This window comes from Streptopelia decaocto, assembly GCF_964273445.1.
Source record: "Streptopelia decaocto genome assembly, chromosome: 6".
Taxonomy (NCBI): Eukaryota; Metazoa; Chordata; class Aves; order Columbiformes; family Columbidae; genus Streptopelia; species Streptopelia decaocto.
Window position 1 is genome coordinate 1,646,659 of NC_138660.1, and position 19,018 is coordinate 1,665,676.

General features: G+C 46.1%; 1 protein-coding gene across 1 annotated transcript in view; it reads right to left on the reverse strand.

Moving 5' to 3' along the window:
* The window catches only part of VEPH1 (ventricular zone expressed PH domain containing 1), a gene marked incomplete at its 5' end in the record, with an annotated part of 68,380 nt that overhangs the window by 12,915 nt on the left and 36,447 nt on the right, over positions 1 to 19,018 (reverse strand). Inside the window, 3 exons of the mRNA XM_082056094.1 lie at positions 1,812 to 1,929; positions 6,773 to 6,907; positions 10,128 to 10,267. Of these exons, the coding sequence (XP_081912220.1) occupies positions 1,812 to 1,929; positions 6,773 to 6,907; positions 10,128 to 10,267 (393 nt within the window). The remainder of the gene's footprint in view (positions 1 to 1,811; positions 1,930 to 6,772; positions 6,908 to 10,127; positions 10,268 to 19,018) is intronic.

Genomic DNA, 19,018 nt, shown 5'->3' on the forward strand with positions numbered 1-19,018 from the left:
AACTCTCAGCCCTGGCTCTAGAACAAAGGGTCACTGGTGATTCCATAGATGCTGATGTTTATTAGAGTCTCCTCTCTCCTCCCTGGGCTATGGCATTTTATCCCATTAGGCTTTAGTTGACATCACAGGGATACAAGCTAGAGAAAAGGTAACTCCAAAAAGAAATAGTTGTTTTCCACTCCTAGAAAATGCAGAATGATTAACAAGGGCCTAGATAAGTACCAGCACACAGGAATTAAAGTCTAATTCATGCTGGGCGAGCTCAACAAGGGCAGCCCCCCCTGGCCTGGCTGGCCAAGGGCTCCTGCACGTCTCGACGTAAGGCGCATTTTGGCACTTTTTAGGAGGTTTGAGGACATTACACTTATCTGTTGACCCCAGTGAGTAAACAGAGAGCTGTATTTACACACCCAAGGATGGGGGACCAGCACACGCACTTTTGTCATCGCAGCCTTTTCGCAGCCGCTGGGGGAAATGGTGAACCCTTGGGAGATGCGACCTCCTCCCTCCTCTCTGGGGGACATGGTGACACCAGATGCACAGCCTACAACCCTGCGATGGGATTTTTCACCAGCCTGAAGCAAGGATGGATAAGCAAGCGGGATGGCATTACACTCCTGCTTCCCAAGGACCAGTGGCCTCAGGCAAAGATCCAGTTGTCCTGACTTGAGATGTTGTCTCAAGTGCTCTGCAAACTGACTCAAGAGCCTCTTGTGAGCGGTACAGACGGTCCCCACTTGCGCAAGCTCTTCTTGTGCTAACCCAAGAGCTCGCTAAGAATTGCTGCCTGGTGTTGCAGCCTGTGATTGCTGTTTGCCTGGTGTTTAGACCCATTTGAAGATTCCAGCTCCATACTGGTTGTACTGGTGGGGTCTGGATCCCAGACCCAACAGCACGTTCCTGGCAGCTGGAGTTGTGCCACATGGACCTCCCGCACCATGTCCTGCTCCAGCCCTCTGAGACCTCTCCTTGGAGGACACGGTGCTTTGGCAGGAGAGCGACAGGGGAGCAAGGTCCCAGTTATCCTCTGGTGTCTCCAGACTGATGGAATCAGCAAAACTCATGGCATCAACAAGGAGATGGTGCCACACATCATCCCCACCTTCATCCGGCCTGATGGCTCTAATACACCTGCCCTGCCAGCATAATCAATAACCAATAGCTTCCTACAAACACCCCCCTTTTTAGAGGAGTTAAATATCTTCAAAAACTCAGAACAAAGCTATTTGATGAAGGTTTGAAATTTTAAGCAAAAGACTTGTTTTCTTTGTAGCTTGACACATATCTATCACTGATGTGTTGGACAAACCACAGCAAGACCACTGTACTGAGATGAAATTTCAGCCCAAAGCATGATTTCTTTTGGGGTCGTTGAGTCCCACAAGAGCTGTGGAAGGAGGAAGATGCTCAGACATCCACAAAATGAGCTGGGCCACTCTTGCAAGACTTACTAAACTCAGGGCTGATGAAATATAAGGAGATGCTAACTGTTAAATTAAATAGCTGAAACAGCCAATTATTCAAAGGCTTGGCCAAAATATTCGGAATTCTTGGCCAGAACTGTGCAGGCTTTTACAAACTGGCAAAAAAACCTCTAAGAAAAAGGCCATTCCTTGGGATTGCAGTGCACAGATCTAAACCACATGGGGATCAGAAGGCTTCAGAAAGGTCACCAGAATCTTCTACCTGGCAAAAAGTGTATTTTCCACTCACCTTGTTTTCTATCATGAAATAGCTGAAGTATTATGGGTGCTGCCAAGCAGTACTATGGATTCCATCCCCCACAGCCCCACCGGTGCGCAGCCGCTCACCCGTGGCCTTTTCGGGGTTGTTGCACATGAAGCACTGCCACGCTCCCGCTGCCTCGCTGTACCCGAACAGATCGAAGAACCTCACTTCTTCCAGGTGCATCTGCACGTGGTCCAGCTCCTAGGCCGAGAACGAGAAAAGAAAACCAAACTCAGGAGGTGAACCACTGCACGGTCAGCAGCTCAGAACCCAAAATCACAGACTTCGCAGCGGGTGCCAGTGGGTGTGCTCTTGCACATGTCTCCTGGGGGCAAACAACCTGCCAGGGGAACGGTGCTAAAGACGTATCTCCCTTTCTAGCGGCTAATATATAAATATAAATAAATAAGTATATATATATATAACATGTCTGTAAGATGTAGAGAACTGGTCTGGGATTTTTTGCCCCTCCAACACCGCACTCAGCAGTCACAGAATCACAGAATGGACTGGGTTGGAAAAGCCCTCAGAGATCACCAAGTCCAACCCTTGGTCCAACTCCAGCCCATTGACTAGATCATGGCACCAAGTGCCATGGCCAATCTCAGTTTAAAAACCTCCATGGCCGGTGAGTCCAGCCCCTCCCTGGGCAGCCATTCCAATCCTGACCACTCTCTCTGCACAGAATTGCTTTCTCATCTCCAGCCTCAGTTTCCCCTGGCAGAGTTGAAGCCCATGGCCCCTTGTCCTATTGCTGATGCCTGGGAGAAGAGACCAATCCCCACCTGGCTAGAACTGCCCTTCAGGTAGTTCTAGAGAGTGCTGAGCTCAGCTCTGAGCCTCCTCTTCTCCAGACTAAACAAGCCCAGCTCCCTCAGCCTCTCCCCATAGGGCTTGTGCTCAAGTCCCTTCCCCAGTCTTGTTGCTCTTCTCGGTCCTGCCCAGCACGTCTCCCACCAACTGAACTTTTATTACTTCCAGCCCTCTCCCAGGATGTTTTTCAATGAGGGGTGAGGGTCCACTGGATCTTCCTTTTTCCCTCTTTCCTTTTTAAAGAAAGAATAGAGGCTCTGAACCCAGCCCCCTGGGAGAAGCACAAAGACACATGTTTAGTATGAACGTTAATATGAACATTTCCAACACCCCAGCAACAACAAGATGGATTTAGCTCACACAAAACACACCCAGGTAAATGTGATGTTGTTCTGTCCATGATCAGCAAGGGAAATAAGGATTACGCATCTGAAAAGTAAACTGAACATCTGACTTGATCAAGGAAACCTCCAGAAAGTATATTTGCCGCTTCAAGTACGGGAAAAGGTGGAGGAGTTTCCTTTTGAGGTAATTAATAACACTCTATAATCCAGTGTATTTTAAAACCCGTTATTTAGTTTTAAAACAGTGTGTGATCTCATAATTAAACAAATGGTGTTAAATAACAGCAACCAAGTTACTGCAAACAGAACGGGAATTACCAGGACCACTCAGAAAAGGCTCCTATTTATGTGCAGGTCTGCAGCAGCCCAAAGAAAACACCAATTTATGCAGTTGGTGGGGAAAATCCCATCCCTTGCCAGGGCCACGAGCTCAGCACACTGACCAAGGATGGAGTTGGCCAATTCGGGCCAATTTCGCTGGTACGGCGTCTCTCCTTCCCAGCCCCTTTCAATCCTGAAAAACGCTGTTTTCACAAGATCAAAACTACAACAAACGCTGAATTTTAACCAGACATGAGGCTCTCGGGTGTCCCCACGCTCTCCATGCTGGAGACCATCTCCCGATGGATTTTTGGCTGTCCAAAGGAAGGATGGGAAGGCAGCTCGGGGAGCACTGCACATCACCTGAGCCGTGGGGAGCTCCAAAAACCGGCTGATACTGGGGAGCACAGGTAGAACTTGATTATTTTGCTCTGTAACTGCTCTTCATACATCGCTAAAGTTCTCATGTTTTTCCCCAAAAGGGAATTGAGTACATTGGAGGAATCGAGCTGGCTGTGCTGTGGACCAGGAGGGACACGGGTTAGTGCCAGGGTCGGGTTAATGGTTGGACTCGATCTTGAGGGTCTCTTGCAACAAAATGATTCTATGATTCTCTCCCTGTCTCCCGCTGGTCCGTGTGTAGTGGATCACATTGAACAGAAAGCCCAGGAGCTTCTCCACCCTGTAAACAAACCTTTTAGTGGCTGCAATGAGCCAACTCCAGACTGAAAAGGAACAAATATCACTGAAATATCAATGCGGCAATCTTTCTTTTCCACTCTGTACTCTGGTACGCTTGAAATAATCTGCAATAAGCCACTTATTTCAGGAAGAGGAGCACGGGGAAAAAGCCTAATTGGAGAGGAGAGATTTATCTCATCCCCATGCGCCATCATTGAAAACCTCGGTGACTCCATTGTGAGACGGTGGCGCTTCTTTCTGCTCCGTAAACTGAGATCGCAAACAAAGGAAAGGGAAGAACAGAACTAACAATGGCTCAAAAATGTTAATTATTCTCTTGCAACGCCGCTCAACAAAAGACCCTCTGAAGGCATCACATGGGGCTCGTAAAGTAGTCACCATCTCACTCTTCTGCCACAGCATGAGTCAACACAAAGAATCCAGCACCGAGCTCCACACCAGCTCGGTTTTTGTAATGCGGCCCCTGTGCGCTTTGATAAAGAGCGATGAAGCAACCGAACGGAAATCTGCGAGGACGTACATCTGGAAGCGCTTTACTTCTGGCACGTCTTGAGCTGTGTTGGATAAATATTATTTGTGGCACGAACGGGCTGCCCAGTGAAACACGACATGAGCTCTGTGAGCCAGGTATTCGCTGCAATTCCTTGCACACGCGGACCGGGCCAAACGCAGAAATCGCTTACAGGGATGTCAATCTGAAAAATACTTCTCAGAATTTACTCTGGAATAAACCATTGATGTCATAGATTTTTTTTTTTCCAGCTTTGCAAAATAGTTTAGAATAAAAAGTCGAAGTTCATTATTTTCTGGATTAGCCACAGGGTCACAGGGCAGAACGTGGATTGCAGAGCAGTGATGCAGGATGGACTCTGCTGTGGTTCCTTCGGACCTCACAGCACAGAAACCCCTCAGTTCTGATCCAGCATTCAGACGTCACTGTCAGACGATGCAGAACAAATGTAAAATATCATACAGGGTGCTGATGCTGCATTTATATCCACAGATTTCAAAATACTTCGAATTACAAGTGCTACGCTTACTGAAACAACCACACAATGCTAATGTGATTTCCTGCACTACCGGAAGAGGAATACAATTAACAACTACTATAATTTTGTCAAATCTTTTGCAATATTTGAAGTACCATTAGCAACGTGAAGAACTTCTGAAAAAACAAATTCACATTACTACAGAAGCTTAAACTGACAAGTGAAGTAAGGACTAGGACTAGGTCTTGCTCCCAGAAAACGGGACTTTTCTCAGTAAACTGAGTGAGAATTGCACTAGAAACAGGTTCTGTACTAATAAGCTAAACACAAACTGAGAATGTAAATCCAGCAGCACACTGTGGAGACTGAGCCTGAATATTCAAGTCTTTTACTGTTTCAGATGTGTTACATCTGCCTGTCTTTGGCCTCCAAAGGCTCGTAGGCAGGCCACAGTTCCTGGAGTTTCCAAACTTCCATTCACAGCTTAATTCATTAAATCAGTGAAAATCAATGTCCCATTTTCCAGCTCCACTATTTGGGAACTCGGAGATACGGTTACTGTCATGGAGTGAGGAAACTTCCCAAAATAGGGCAAACGCTCGTATCTGAGCATTAGCAGGATTATGCAACCGATGCGCTGGAGACTAATCACGTTTCTAGGGTGTTGGACACGTTTTGTAGACTTTGTGTGCATGATGTCTAATCCTACCACTCTTCCCTAAGCTCGTTATTCACCCCAAACTCCTTTACACTCCTCCAGCTCCGACTTTCGACGAGTAGATCTTGGCACGGTCTCAAGTTAAGCCAGTACTGAACAGCAAAGCAGTTCTAATGCCTTCGGATGAGTCAGGCTGGGATTTCGATAGCATTTAAAATACTTAGTGCCGGCTTCACTGTGTCTTAAGTAAAACTGGGCCATAAGCTGGGTCTCGGATGTGAGGATCCCCTAGTCCTCTTACACACACAGCAGGAGTCCCCACTTCAGTGCAGTATTATCTTGGGGTTTCAGTAGGTGTTTCTAACAAAACTCCTGTTTTTAAATCAGCCATAACCTTAGTAAATTAATCTGATTCAGTCAGACATCTTCATGCGTACAATATTCCGAGAGACAATGTTTTAAAATCATGTTTGACTATCCATTTCATCCCATTGAGCTGGATGGAGATGTTCAGGAATAAATAGATATTTGTTTTACAATCCTACAGTGTCCTTTTCCAAGGAGCCCGATTAATAGCTTTGAAACAGCATTTGCTGAAATCCCAGAGATAGGAAACAGCTTTGAAAGAGTAATCTTCTAAAGGGATGGGGGTAGCTAATGGTGTATGTGCAAATGATCATTTCCATAAAATCCAAGCCTGTGTTTAACTAGGTGAATTTCCAAGTGGCTGCCAAACAGTGACAGCTAATCTGAATCTAGAGTTGGAAACCGCGAGCAGGGAAAAATCCATACGTAGCATCATTAGTTTCCATCACACCAGGAACCATCCAATGTGAAGCGTGTAGGAGAGGCTGGAGAACAAGCCTGGAGACCTTTTGAAGCACAGAACAAAATGACACCGCGGACCTTCTGCAGAGGTTGAAAATATAATGGCTGGTCGACACTTTTCAACATCACCACAAGCCGAGTGTTCATGGCGAAGGGAGCTCAGAGGCACGGGCTGTGGATCGTGATCTGGCCATAGAGGAGGGAAGACTTGGGAAGACGCCAGAACTAAGGCAAAAAAGGGGAAGGGGCAGGGAAAGGGGATTTGTTTTTCACAGTGTGGCCACAGCAAAGAATTGCTGTAGTGATTATAAAGGTCTTTGTACAGCTGTTCTAAATGTCAGGGGGAAGTTTTCTGCTATTTATTTTTCTGAGAAAGAAAAGAAGCTTACCTTTTGGTGTGGAAACGTAGACTGGATCATAGCGGTCTCAAAACTGTGCGTCCCCTTGAGCTGGGTCTTCTCCCACAGGGCCTTGAGGACTTGCACAGAACTGCTCTGGATGGACAAAGGTTCTGCAAACAAGCTCTGAATGAAATGTTGAAAACAGGGTGTCAAGCATCTTGTACTTGGCCATCAACAAAGATCATCTTGTTCTCCGAGTGGGACAGCCACGCGTGGAGCCAAAGATTAGCTCATTTCTTTGTAAGGAATTACGATGGATCAATATGTGCGCAGTTAGACAAATCCTCAAATATTTCATTTCCTTTGGGTCTTTTTCATTGTACATGTCTTTAAGTTTTGTGGCTCACTGAAGTTTATCTTTCAACTACGACTACACGCAGCAACTGGCATGTCATTTTTGCATTGAATGCTAGTTTATCAAAACACTGAACCAGGTGCACATCTCAGCGACACGTGTTTTTTGGAAAGAACAGGTAATTTACCAGTTAATGTGAAAGACACTTGGCACCGCTGCAGGTTTGTGTGTGGTGATCCGGCCCCACTGCAGCTCCTGGTCCTGGCGTGGGGGACAATAACTGCGCATAACTGTGTTTGTGACTGCATTGAACAGACAGCGGGATGAAACCCAAGAGAAGAAACCTCCACAGAACATGGTCAATGCAGATTTTGCAGGTGGGGTACCGGAATATTCATCCCCTGAACATTCACAAACCAAGATGAACCTGTTGGGTGCTCTCGCCCCCAGCGCTCCCTGTTTCAAAGGACAGCAAGGATACAACCTTATCCTGCCTCGAATTATTCTAATATTTCAACAGCATTAAGCTCTTCACTGTACAAACCGCACACAAAGTCAGTGCTACAAGAGCGCTGCTGCAGCTGAGAGCGCCCAGCGCTTCTGCCTCTACCAGATCTGCTCCATGATCTTGGAATTAAAAAATGCATTTGCACACAGGAGCCAAGCTGAGAGCGCACGAGCAAACACGATTTTCCGTATTTTAAGTATTTGATTTCGCAATGTGAACAATGTCCTTTTTAACGTAGGATTCCTGGATGGATGTTCCTTCTCTTTCTGCACAGAAACCCCAGGATCCTAATCCCAGTGTCTGGCACCCAGCGCACACACTTCAAGACGCACCCAGCAATTTTATTGTGGCCGAGGCAATGCATTTTTTCCAGCTAAGCTGTCAGGATGGCGGGATCATTTTGTCCCAATTAAAAGGGAGAAGCAATCAGCTCCAGGCGGCCACCTGGCACAAGAAAACAGCAGCCCAATTAGCTGGTGTTTGGCTAATTAATGAGCCATGTGAGGGAAGGTGTTAGGAAGGGACAGGTCGGGCAGCCCCTTCCTTGCTGGTGACACTGTCCCCCCTGATGAAGAAAATTAAATCATATAGCATTAGAGGATTATTTTCATGAATCTGTGAAACTAAAGCACCCTGTCTGTCAAAGATGGTTGGACTCAATGATCCTGACGGTCTCTTCAAAATGATTCTATGAAATAACCTCTCTAACATCACCTCTTATTCTAATTTTGCTACTTTTGTTAATCATTGCTTACCTATAAGATGATTTCTCAGGTCTCTGCTGACATATGCTTCTCTTCCTACTGTCCTGCACTAATCACAGAATGGACTGGGTTGGAAAAGACCTCAGGGATCATCATGTGCAACCCTTGGTCCAGCTTCAGTCCATTGACTAGATCATGGCACCAAGTGCCATGTCCAATCTCAGTTTAATTTCCTGTTTCACAACTTCTGTCCAAGGGCTTCGAAACACAGCGAAACTATTCACTAATATTTTAAAAATTCAATAGAGAGCAGGGTTGTGAAGTTCAGGATCCGCTCTGGAGACCCGAGAGAAAACGTCTCTCTTCTCGCTTCTACTCCTGCGGAATGCAACGTCAAACAGAGCATGGAGCCATTGGCACAAAATGAACACAACCACAGCAACTGCTATTGAGATCCTCAGAACCTGTCTGTTAGCAGCCTGTCTGTGAATCTATGATGGATCTGCTGAAAACTACATTTTTATCACCAGCCTTCCATTTAACTTATTATTAACACATTATAAATACATTTTATGTCAAATGTATCTCTTGTACAATTTCACAGGTTTCAATAACATTATCCCACGGCTGGATTTAGTGCCCTGTATTTAACTTAACAATAGTTATATATCCAGTACTTAAAAGCCTTAAGATTTTGAAGAAAAGAGAGAACATACATGATGTATATTAAACACCATCCTATGCGCAGCACGCTCTAATGCTTGGTGCAGCACAACATTAAGCTTTTTTCCCATTAAAAAACCATTTTAAGTGCTGTGCTTACAGCATATTTGCAAAGATATAAACTAAATAGCATTACTTCGAGCTTGGCCCCGGCCACGCGGGGGGATTCATATTCAGAGTAATGCGGGAAGGGGTTAAAGGGAGAGGTTTGTCAATGGAAAACATCTCAGGAAAAGGCAAGGCACCCGGGAATAAAGGTGGGTCAGTGATTAAATTGTCAGTGCAGCTGATTCAAACCACAAACCGCAGGCCAAACAGAGGTGGTTGTGTTAAAATCCGTGGCAGGGGTTGGGGGGGAGCGAGTTGTGGCGGCTCTGCCACCCCCTCCCCTGCTGCTGCTCCTTTTTGCTTCTTAGTGCTTTCGTCTGTATTTTCCAACATCTGTTTTTCTCTCGTCAGGAATAAAATGATGCGTTTGTACCACAATTCATTTATTCTCTCAAGGTCCTGTTGAAACTCTGAGGTTGCGTTAGGGTGGGATGAACTGCAGCGACTGGCTCTACAGGTTAAGAAAGTGAACTGTGCTATTGTGACACAAAACCACCTGTTTCATCTTGAAGTGTGAATGCAGGGACGTCTCTTACCATTTCATACGCTTTGTAGCCTATTACAAAATCCCATATACATCCAAACACCGGGCTGTATTTGGAAATGGTATTAAACGAGAGAAAATAACTGTAGGGTTGGTAGGAGAACAGCACTGATCAGATTTGCAAATCCTGCTCGAAACTTCTGCAGCAAAGAATCCTGGGGAGTGCTGGAAACTGTAAGTTTTGCCTGAATGAGGACAACAAGGTTTGGTGCCACGTTTTTTCCCCCCCCCATAGACTTTTTAATCTCTTCAGATCGTCTGAATTTGTTGTATTTAACAGAAACATAAAAACTTAAAGACTGCAAAATCACTTCAACCTACTGGAACGAGTTTCTGAGAAATTACAAGGGCCGCAAAGTGCTGTGGATTGGAAGTGTATTTAAAGAGATTAACTATTAAAACATTTTCACCAAGTACAAAGTTAGCCATGCAGAGGTGCCCCGAACCCGTATCGCACACACCTGCTGGAACAGGAACATGATGTGGATCCAGAGCGGAGGCTGCCGGCTGACCAGCGTGAAACTGGATTTACTGTACAGGCAGTAATGGCCCTTCAGGGGACAGCTGAAGAACAGCTTCGCTACGCAACTTCTCACAGTATCTAGAAATAAACACACACAATATTAAAATCAACTAATTAAAAAAAAGACGGAAATGTAACTGTCTGTTACCGGCATACAGGGAATAAACCAGTGCATGGGCATGGTCTGGGTCAACCCCTGGGTGTTCAGAAGGGCGTTGCTGTGCCTGCGCCCTTAAATTAAACACAAGCCATCTGACAGTACTGGAGAAATTCAGTCCTCAGAGGTTTAAACCTTGCGTGGGAATCACTGACTCCCAAACATAAAAGGTGCACGGCAGCCCCCGGTCAGGCTGTTTATCCTCCTCGTGCTTTCTCACGCATTTGGTCCCGTCGTTTAGCTTATCAAACCAGACAGACCTGTCAAAACTGTGCATCGCTTCTGCTTATTTAAAGCGTTTGTTGGAAAAAACATCCCGTGTTAAGAGCGAGCCATATGGGGGCCTGACATCCGTGGGACCCTCGCCAAGCGCTCGCGCAGCTGAGCGCTGGTGTCTGCAGGGATGCAGGAGGGCGAGAGCGGCTCCCGGCCAGGAACCGGCTCCTTCGGCCACCGGTGGCACCAGCAGTGCTTCCCCTCTTTCTGTGGATCCTCCAGGAGCCAAAAGCACATAAATCCATTTACCGTGCATGCAGCATGTTTGCTGTACAGGCCGTCTTACTAATTGGGCATCAGAAGTACCACGGAGCTCAGGTCTGCCCGAACTTGCCCGTGCAGGGACGCTCCAGGTCCCACCAACTCTGACCAAGCATGCAGAGCACAGCCCTGCTGGCCATGCCTGGTTGTCACACACCGAGCCGCGGAGCCACAGCTTTTGCAGCCATTCCCCGCAGCAAAAAAACACACAGGGAGGAGGAAAAGGTGTGAAGCTCCAGGTCCAACCGGACAAGAGATGGCGAACGCTTTCACAGCTACACACGGGGCAAGGTGGGATGTGTCCGGTCAACGCTGTGTCCCGGTGTCACCACTCAACGCGCCGGTTTTCTCCAAAATCGCAGTTACTGTCACAGTCCCAGCTGCACCACAGACAGACAAAACGTCTCCAATTCTCGCTGCTCTGCCAAATCCCGACCATTTGCACCGGCTGTGATCGTGCCGTCCGCTGATAAAAATCCCGGCAGTGGTTACGTGTGATGCGAAGGCGCCATTTGGGGTGCAGGGTGCGGTACAAAGCTGCCGCCACATCACGTTACCTGACTCTGAACTTCCCGTGCTGGTTTTAACTGGAAATTAAGCCCTTGAGATGCGTGATTCTGCTTTTGCAAAACATTGACTCTGAACCCTCGTTGTCTCTCTTTGGGTGACTACTCATAATGATAACAGCATGTTAGGCATAACCTGATGATGATTATTATTAACTTAAAATAGCGGTATCATTTTATAGCCGCTCTGAACAGGAACAAGCGGCTATCCGAGGTAAAAAGGCATGGAAAACAAAAGACAGAGATCCTCAGATAACGAGCTTGATGCAAACCCAGGGAGAGCTGCACCCCTGCACCCAGCTGGAGACCTGACCTGGGGAGGGAACCACCGGTCCTGCCAGCTGCTGCTGCATTCCTGGCCCCGTTAACGCCAGAAACGACGGACAGACAAACCGCCCTGCGCTTACAGATCAGCCCGCTGTAAGAAAATATCCTCACTGGAAAAAGGAGTTGTAACTTTTTAGAAAATGCGGCTAATGGGAGACTAGATCTACCAACGACGCGCGCCAGCAACAAGGGAGACTCATATCAGGAGGGTGGCCTTTCTGTCCAACAACTGACCATCTTGAAATACTTGTTGCTTTTAACATTTTTCATCTAATCAAGATGTGAAAGCATAGGGGAGAAACGTAATAAATTCATTATTTCACATAAAAGCACTGAGTATGAGGAATGAGTTTATCAGAGGTACGAAAGGATGAGTCCCTTGAGCAGAAGTATCAATGGATCAGATTGTCGCTAAAACTGCAGAAAATTCAAACCTGGGGTGTTGGAACCTGCTGGAAATCCTGCAGAGAGGCCAGATGGCTGTTAGGATGGGAGGAAAGACTGCAGAAGCTGGCAACTGGAAACCACTTTATTATCCTTTGACCAAACTGTTTGAATCTGCTGAGAAAAGCAGGTCACCTGTGCCAAGCTGGGGCTGCAGAGCTCGCTGAGACCCCACTGTAGCCCGGGAGATCTGGGGTGTAAAGGCACGGGAAGGTTAAAGCTGGAGCTCCCAAACCCAGTGGAGTCACCGCACTGACACACACAAGCCAAGGCCATGCAGAATATCTGGAAGTGAGCACGAGGACCAAACCAAAAGGATGTTGAGCTGAACAGGACGACAAACATCATCCAGATCACTCCCCTCCAAAGAGACAGAAGGACCCAGAGCAACCCCAGCTCTCCTGATCCACGGGTGAGCCAACAAGAAAACCCACCCATACATGGACAGGACAACTTGGAAGGTGTTTCCTTTGCTTTGCAATGGTGAAGAAAAGAGGAGCTGAAATAGGGCCGCTGCTCTTGGCTTCACCAAACACACCCAAAAAAGAGGCACAATTGTTGGTGTAGGACACACGGCACTCTTCCCTCTTGTATAGGCCTGAAAAAATGAACATATCGCAGGGAAATGTTGCCTTGAAGAAGGAGAGAGTCTGCATGAAGTAGTGGCTTGATGCCAAGCATTGGGCATTTGGAGGCGGCTCTTTGAAAACAACATTGATTTGTGCACATTGACTAAATCCTGCGGGACGTGGAGGTGCTGTCTGGGTCACGTCAACCACCCATCGCAGCAGAAACGTAGGCTGAGGGCTACGGTGGGACAGTATCAGGAGCGCGTGTGCGACTGTCGCTTTCAGCAGCAGAAAGCCAGGGTTTAAATTCAAACCAACAAAGAGGCAAATGCTGCTAAACTGATGATTAAGAAAACAAAACAATTAACTTAGGTGCAGATCACAGATATATCATGTCCATAAGCAACATGACCATCTTAGCAGGAAAAAGACCGGACATAAAACCCACTACTCTTGGATTAGTAGCTATGGGGGAAAACTGAGTTTAACTATCCAAACCAGCCACCTGCCAGTGTTTGCGTTCAATATAAAGGAGGAGTTTGAGAAAGTGAGGGGGTTAATTAGAGTGACCTGAAGTCCTGGGACATATTAAAGCACAAAAGTCAATGATGTCTCCAAGGAGCTGTAGACAGAACGCTCTTCCACCAGCACGGCCCGCGCTGAAGAGCCCTGCTCTGTGCACCACAGATGGTTACAGGTCCAGCGGTTATTTTTTCAGTTAGAAAGGTACAAATTGACAATAAACCTGGGAGGAATTTAAAGGCTGCGGGTTCATAATGAAGAAAGGATGCTCAGTGCTGGGCAGGATTGTGTTTGAAAGGACTGAGGAGGAGGTTCCGAATTGCTGGAGAACAAAATGATTGCAAGGGATCTATGGAGAGACACAAAAACCTAATGAATCGCTTAGCAAGACATTGCGGATGACACAGAGAAAAATATCAAGGCTGACAATACGCGCCAAAATAAGCGTCAGCTCAAGAGCTGGAGTCCACCTTGGCTCAGCAAAAAGGTTGTTCCTGGAAAAAAGCAGCATTAATTTGTCAATAGCGACTGAAAAGAAGCCTCCTACTCAGACCATCTTCAAGCCTTTGGTATGAGACGAGCGATTACTCATCACTATTTCTGCTACATTTGCTATCCTGAGTTTGGCAATGTCTGATAACAAGCCAAAGTTTCCTACGTGTGTTTTTCAATGGTTTGCAATGAACTACGGGTTTCAACATCTAAGAGCTAATCTCAGTTAGCCCAGTGTCAGTGGAAAGTGAGGTTTAAATAACAGACGTTCTGATGGAGACTAAGATGACCCTGATCCACCTCTAGCACTGTTACACTGCAATTCGCTCAAATGCAAACCAGCACAGCAATACCACGGGAAATGAGCTTCCTATTATCTGAGTGCATTTTAAAGAAAATGACACGTCAGGAAAATATTTACATTGTGCCATTTCACAAAACGTTTAAAATGGGGGCAAAAAAAGCATCATTTTAATGAACAGCATCATGAGATACTAACCTAAAGCAGGAGAGATTAGCACATGGGATATACACACACTGCAGAATAACCAGGGGCCTGTTGGGCCATTAACTCCTGCACACAGACGCACCTCGAACTAAAAACACTAATTGTAATGTGGGTTCAGTCATAATATTCTGGCATTATGAATAATAAAATGCGTTTAAACTTTTAATCATATGAAACCATCACAGTAGAGTTCTCTTGTACTCCATCCCACATAAAAACATTGCAGATGGTGTAAATATTGTTCTACAGGTTATCAGTCTGTTGTGCTCAAAACATCCCCCCAAAATGTCTGTATTATATATGGCAAGTGTGTCCTGGTTTTGTTAAAAACAAGTGGTTGTTAGGCACTAAATTTTATATGCTACATCTTCATTTTTAAGAAGCCAAACCAGTGACAATATTGCTCTTTACAAGTATTTCCCCACTCGTGTAGCAATTCCGATTCGGATTCTATACACCATATCCCACTGCAGCAGAGGAATAACCTTCACCATGGGGTTTGATACTTCCAGTATAACATTGCACTTGTATAATATCTTATTCGAGGATCCCAAAGAACCATTACTTAGCCCTCAAAACGTCCATCACAGTAGGTCATTTTTGCTGTCCCTTGTGGGTAAGTGCGGCAGGATTATTTAGGAGTGCGGCAGGATTATTTAGGAGTGCGGCAGGATTATTTAGGAGTGAGGCAGGATTATTTAGGAGTGAGGCAGGATTATTTAGGAGCGAAGCACGTGTGTCACACATCCATGTTCAAACTCGTGCTCAGACACACTCTGAGAATGAAAAAGGCACTTTTAAAATCAGCATTCACGAATTGTACGTACTTAGGTACTCAGCATGATATGTGGGTTAAGAAGATGCACTTTGGGCTTTCCTAAACCACACGTATGTAAACGGGCTGAGCTTTAGCTGGGCGATGTTGCCTGCTTTGCCCAGTCCATCATTGCAAGTTATATAAACCACCATGAACCAAATATCAGCCTTGTGTAATCCCCACAGATTTCAGAGGAGTTAAAGGAGAGAAAATCCAACACGGCAAGACCCGTTCGCACCTGGGAGACCTGACAGCATCACTTTAGGGAAAACAACCGGTGGTGTTTGCACTCGGTGATGCGCAGCGGCTGGCGACGGCGAATCTGATGGGTGAGCGGGGAACAGGGCTGGGGGTTAACAAGGAAATACAAGGATTTTTGCTAGGAAAAGAGAAAATAAATCACTTGCAGGCTAGAGTCAGCAAAACGCTTTGAGGTTAAACGAAACCATCCCCAGCCTATGAAGGTGAAGACAACTCAGATCCCTGACCCTCCGTGTAATTCCCCGGGTGGGAACACGTCGCCGCTCGCCCCGACTTCACCTGGAAAGGTGGATTTAGCCCCAAAGAAACTTTCTGGGTATCGTTGAGACACAAGACACAGGAGATTCTGGTCAATAAAAGCCCTTTGCTGTGCGGCAGCTCCCCCAGCACAGCTCGGCAAACGCCGCAATCCAGCGGCGACTAAAGGTCCTTTTCATGGGATTTAAAGCAATAAAGTCCAAATTATGGCCAAGATTGATCTGCGACTCTTTAAAATAATTGGTCAAAAGTACATAAGGGAGAGAGGAAGGAAAAAAATTAACTAATTTCCCCAAGGACATTAAGCCTATTACATTGGTCACATTTAAGCTGCGTATTTACAGACTCTGGAATCAGTTCTGTAGTTTAAAAACTACCGACGGTTCTAAATGCGGAAAGCAAATCTGAAGGAGGGTGTTTGCGCCAACTTCCATTTCCCTGAGTAACCCGTCCCGCTGGACCTCAACGAGGATTTATGGGAACACCACTTCAGCCACTACATCTGTGGCTCTGACAGCGGGTCTATACTGCATGGGTTCATAGAGCCTTTGACTGCGGAAAAGTGAAATAAAATAATAAATAAAATAAATAAATAAAATACAGAGAGAGGCTTATGACTATTTAAGAGTCTTGGATCTGGATGATGGAGCTCTTGGAGCTGGATGATGGATCCGATGGTTTTGCTTGGGCCAGGAAAATCCCTTGTACACATCAGCACGTGAAAAGATTTGGCACGAGGAGGAAAGGGACAGATGAGGGATAAGGTGACATGACACCAGGTGTGTCTTCATTGTGGCACTGACTTAAATACGGGCAATCGCATTTCGCATCACACCTCTTAGCAAGTCCCAAAATTCCAAGAGAACAAGCGTCAACTTGTTTTTCCTATGGGAAACAAGAGAATATTTGTCTCAAAGGTCACTAGTAAGTGGTTGTGCCTGAGGAAAAAGAACAAAATATGAACAGAGGAATGTCAGTAGAGTTGTTAATTGTTGGTGATTCCGGGTTGACATGCTGGGCTAAACCAGGAGGGTGGCAGGCAAGCGGTACAGAGTCCCTGGTTCTGGGAACAACTGATGCATTATTTGATTTACATTGGTAATCCTTCGCTTTTAAATAAAATCTGTTAATAGGAGTAAAAGTATGCTCATAAATTTCCCAAAGTGAATTAAACCCACCCACAAACGTGAAAGCGGGTGCAACTTTTTACATTTCAATTTTAAGCCTTTTTCGGCTTCCTCAGTTTCCTTTGCCTCATCTCTTCAGTTTGGATCACAAATAAGCATGCAAACAATAAATACGTCTATAGGAGAAAAGGTGTATTTTTAAAGCAACCAGCCTCAAGAAATGCTGATTTTTAACACCACTATCTTTGCATGTGTGCTGTAATTCAGTCCCACGGATTGCACCTCCAATAAGTTACACAAAAATTAATGGGGAGGGCAAGGCTATGGTGGGGTCCACGACAATGCGCTCAATACACAGAGTCCTAATCTGAGCTGAGTGGCAAAAACCATACAGAATAGCTTAACATTCTAATAGTTAAAGAAAAATTATAATAAAGTCCTTCCATTACCATTGGGGCAATGAAAAGCCCATGTCATCAGGGAAGGTGCAACAGTCAAATACCAAAATGTCTCTGCCACATTGTCCCACCTTCAGAAGCAAAAGCGCATTTACCTCGTGTTGGATGCAATAGAAATACCAGTTCTATAAACTAAAATGCCGGCTAATAGGATTCTTTTGGCCTAGCAGCAGCAGTGTTGGTACCTCTGGAAGCGCTGGGCTGGGCCGCATTGCGATCCCGGCGAAGGACCAGGGTCCATCTGTTCCAAATCAGCGTCTGGCTCGCGGAGCGCTGGAATTCCTCCGACCGGTGCAGGGCCAGCGCTGCGGGGGACCAACGAGCCTTTCCATCTCCACTGCCATATGGTACACATTATCCCCCGGTACCGCATAAAACATAATAACAACCAGATTTAGGGCCAGCGGATTGCAACCTGTTTCCCCCGCCGCCTACATCACTTTTCAGGGTTCTGCCATTAATCCCAGAAAATGTTTGCTGTCTGTATTTCCTCCTGTAGGGCACCGGGGAGCCGGGAGTGACTCACTGCTATTAAATGGTTATAATATCTTTCACTGGATGGCATCACATTTTGCACGTGGCTTCAGTGACCAGGGGTGGAATGAATGGGCTCCATCCTTTTAAAAAAAGAGGCTGAAGATGCGCGAATGCTTCGGCATCCTCTACACACAGATATTAGCAAGTGCTTTCTTTCCAACAGCTCAGCTGACACTCAGTGCTCTGAGCTGTAGGCATTAAGGGTGGCATTTTAATCCCAATTATCTAAAGAGCAAGTAGAACTGCAGCCAGGGGAGACACGGCAAATGCAACATGGGGACCTCAAACGCGGGCGGTGGAAATCCCGCCCAGCGTACATCGAAAAGCAATAATGAAACTTGGGAGGATTTGGGAAATGATAGATGTACAAGTCTGGGCCGCTGCCATCTGCAAGATCCTGGAGGTACCGATAAGGTAAAACATCACAAACCATCCGGAAAAATATGGGCTGATGAAAACTCCTTCGCTTAGCTCCATGAAAGATAAAGAACCTGACAAATATGGTGGCATTCTTCTTTTTTTAGGAAAATATCCAAAGGATTAAGAGGATTAGTGATGAACATGACAGCAAAGAATGCCTCCGATTGCTTAAGATACGGCGGAGACGTGAATCTGGGTGAAGTGGTTCAAAATAAGCAGAAACCGAACCAAACCATCAGCCCCCAATGGATCTAAAATAAATGGCTTTTTGTGGTTTCGGATGCCTTCCTTCCGCCCCTCGCTGACTCCAGGGGTAGTTCCAACAGGTTCACTCACATACACACACACAAGCGCTGGGGAAGCTGTTGGAGCTTCTCTGTTCTTCAAAACACCCTCGACTTGACCATTTCCTAAGAGGTTCTGGCCACCAGCGCAGCTGCGACTGCGACCCAGCAAATACTCAGTGAGATAACAGAGCTGAGGACAAGTCATTTTTCAATATTTATATGAGACGGCTTCAAATTAACTGTCACAGGCTGACCACGGATCCACCCTTACAGTTCTTCAACTGTGTCCCTTCACAGCTGTAAAATCAACCGCTCGAGTTAATATTACGTACATTTTGACATATACCATAAATCAAACCATGGACAAGGTTACCGAGCAGAGGACGTGACCGAGGAGCAGCCCTGGCCCCGTGCCCACGCTCAGAGCACCCGTGGCATCGGAGTTGTGGTGGAAATGAAATCTTACGTGAATCCAGCTGATGCACATGGAAGAAACAGGAATGTTTCTTCAGCTCCATCAAACCTTGGCCAGCTTGCAGGTT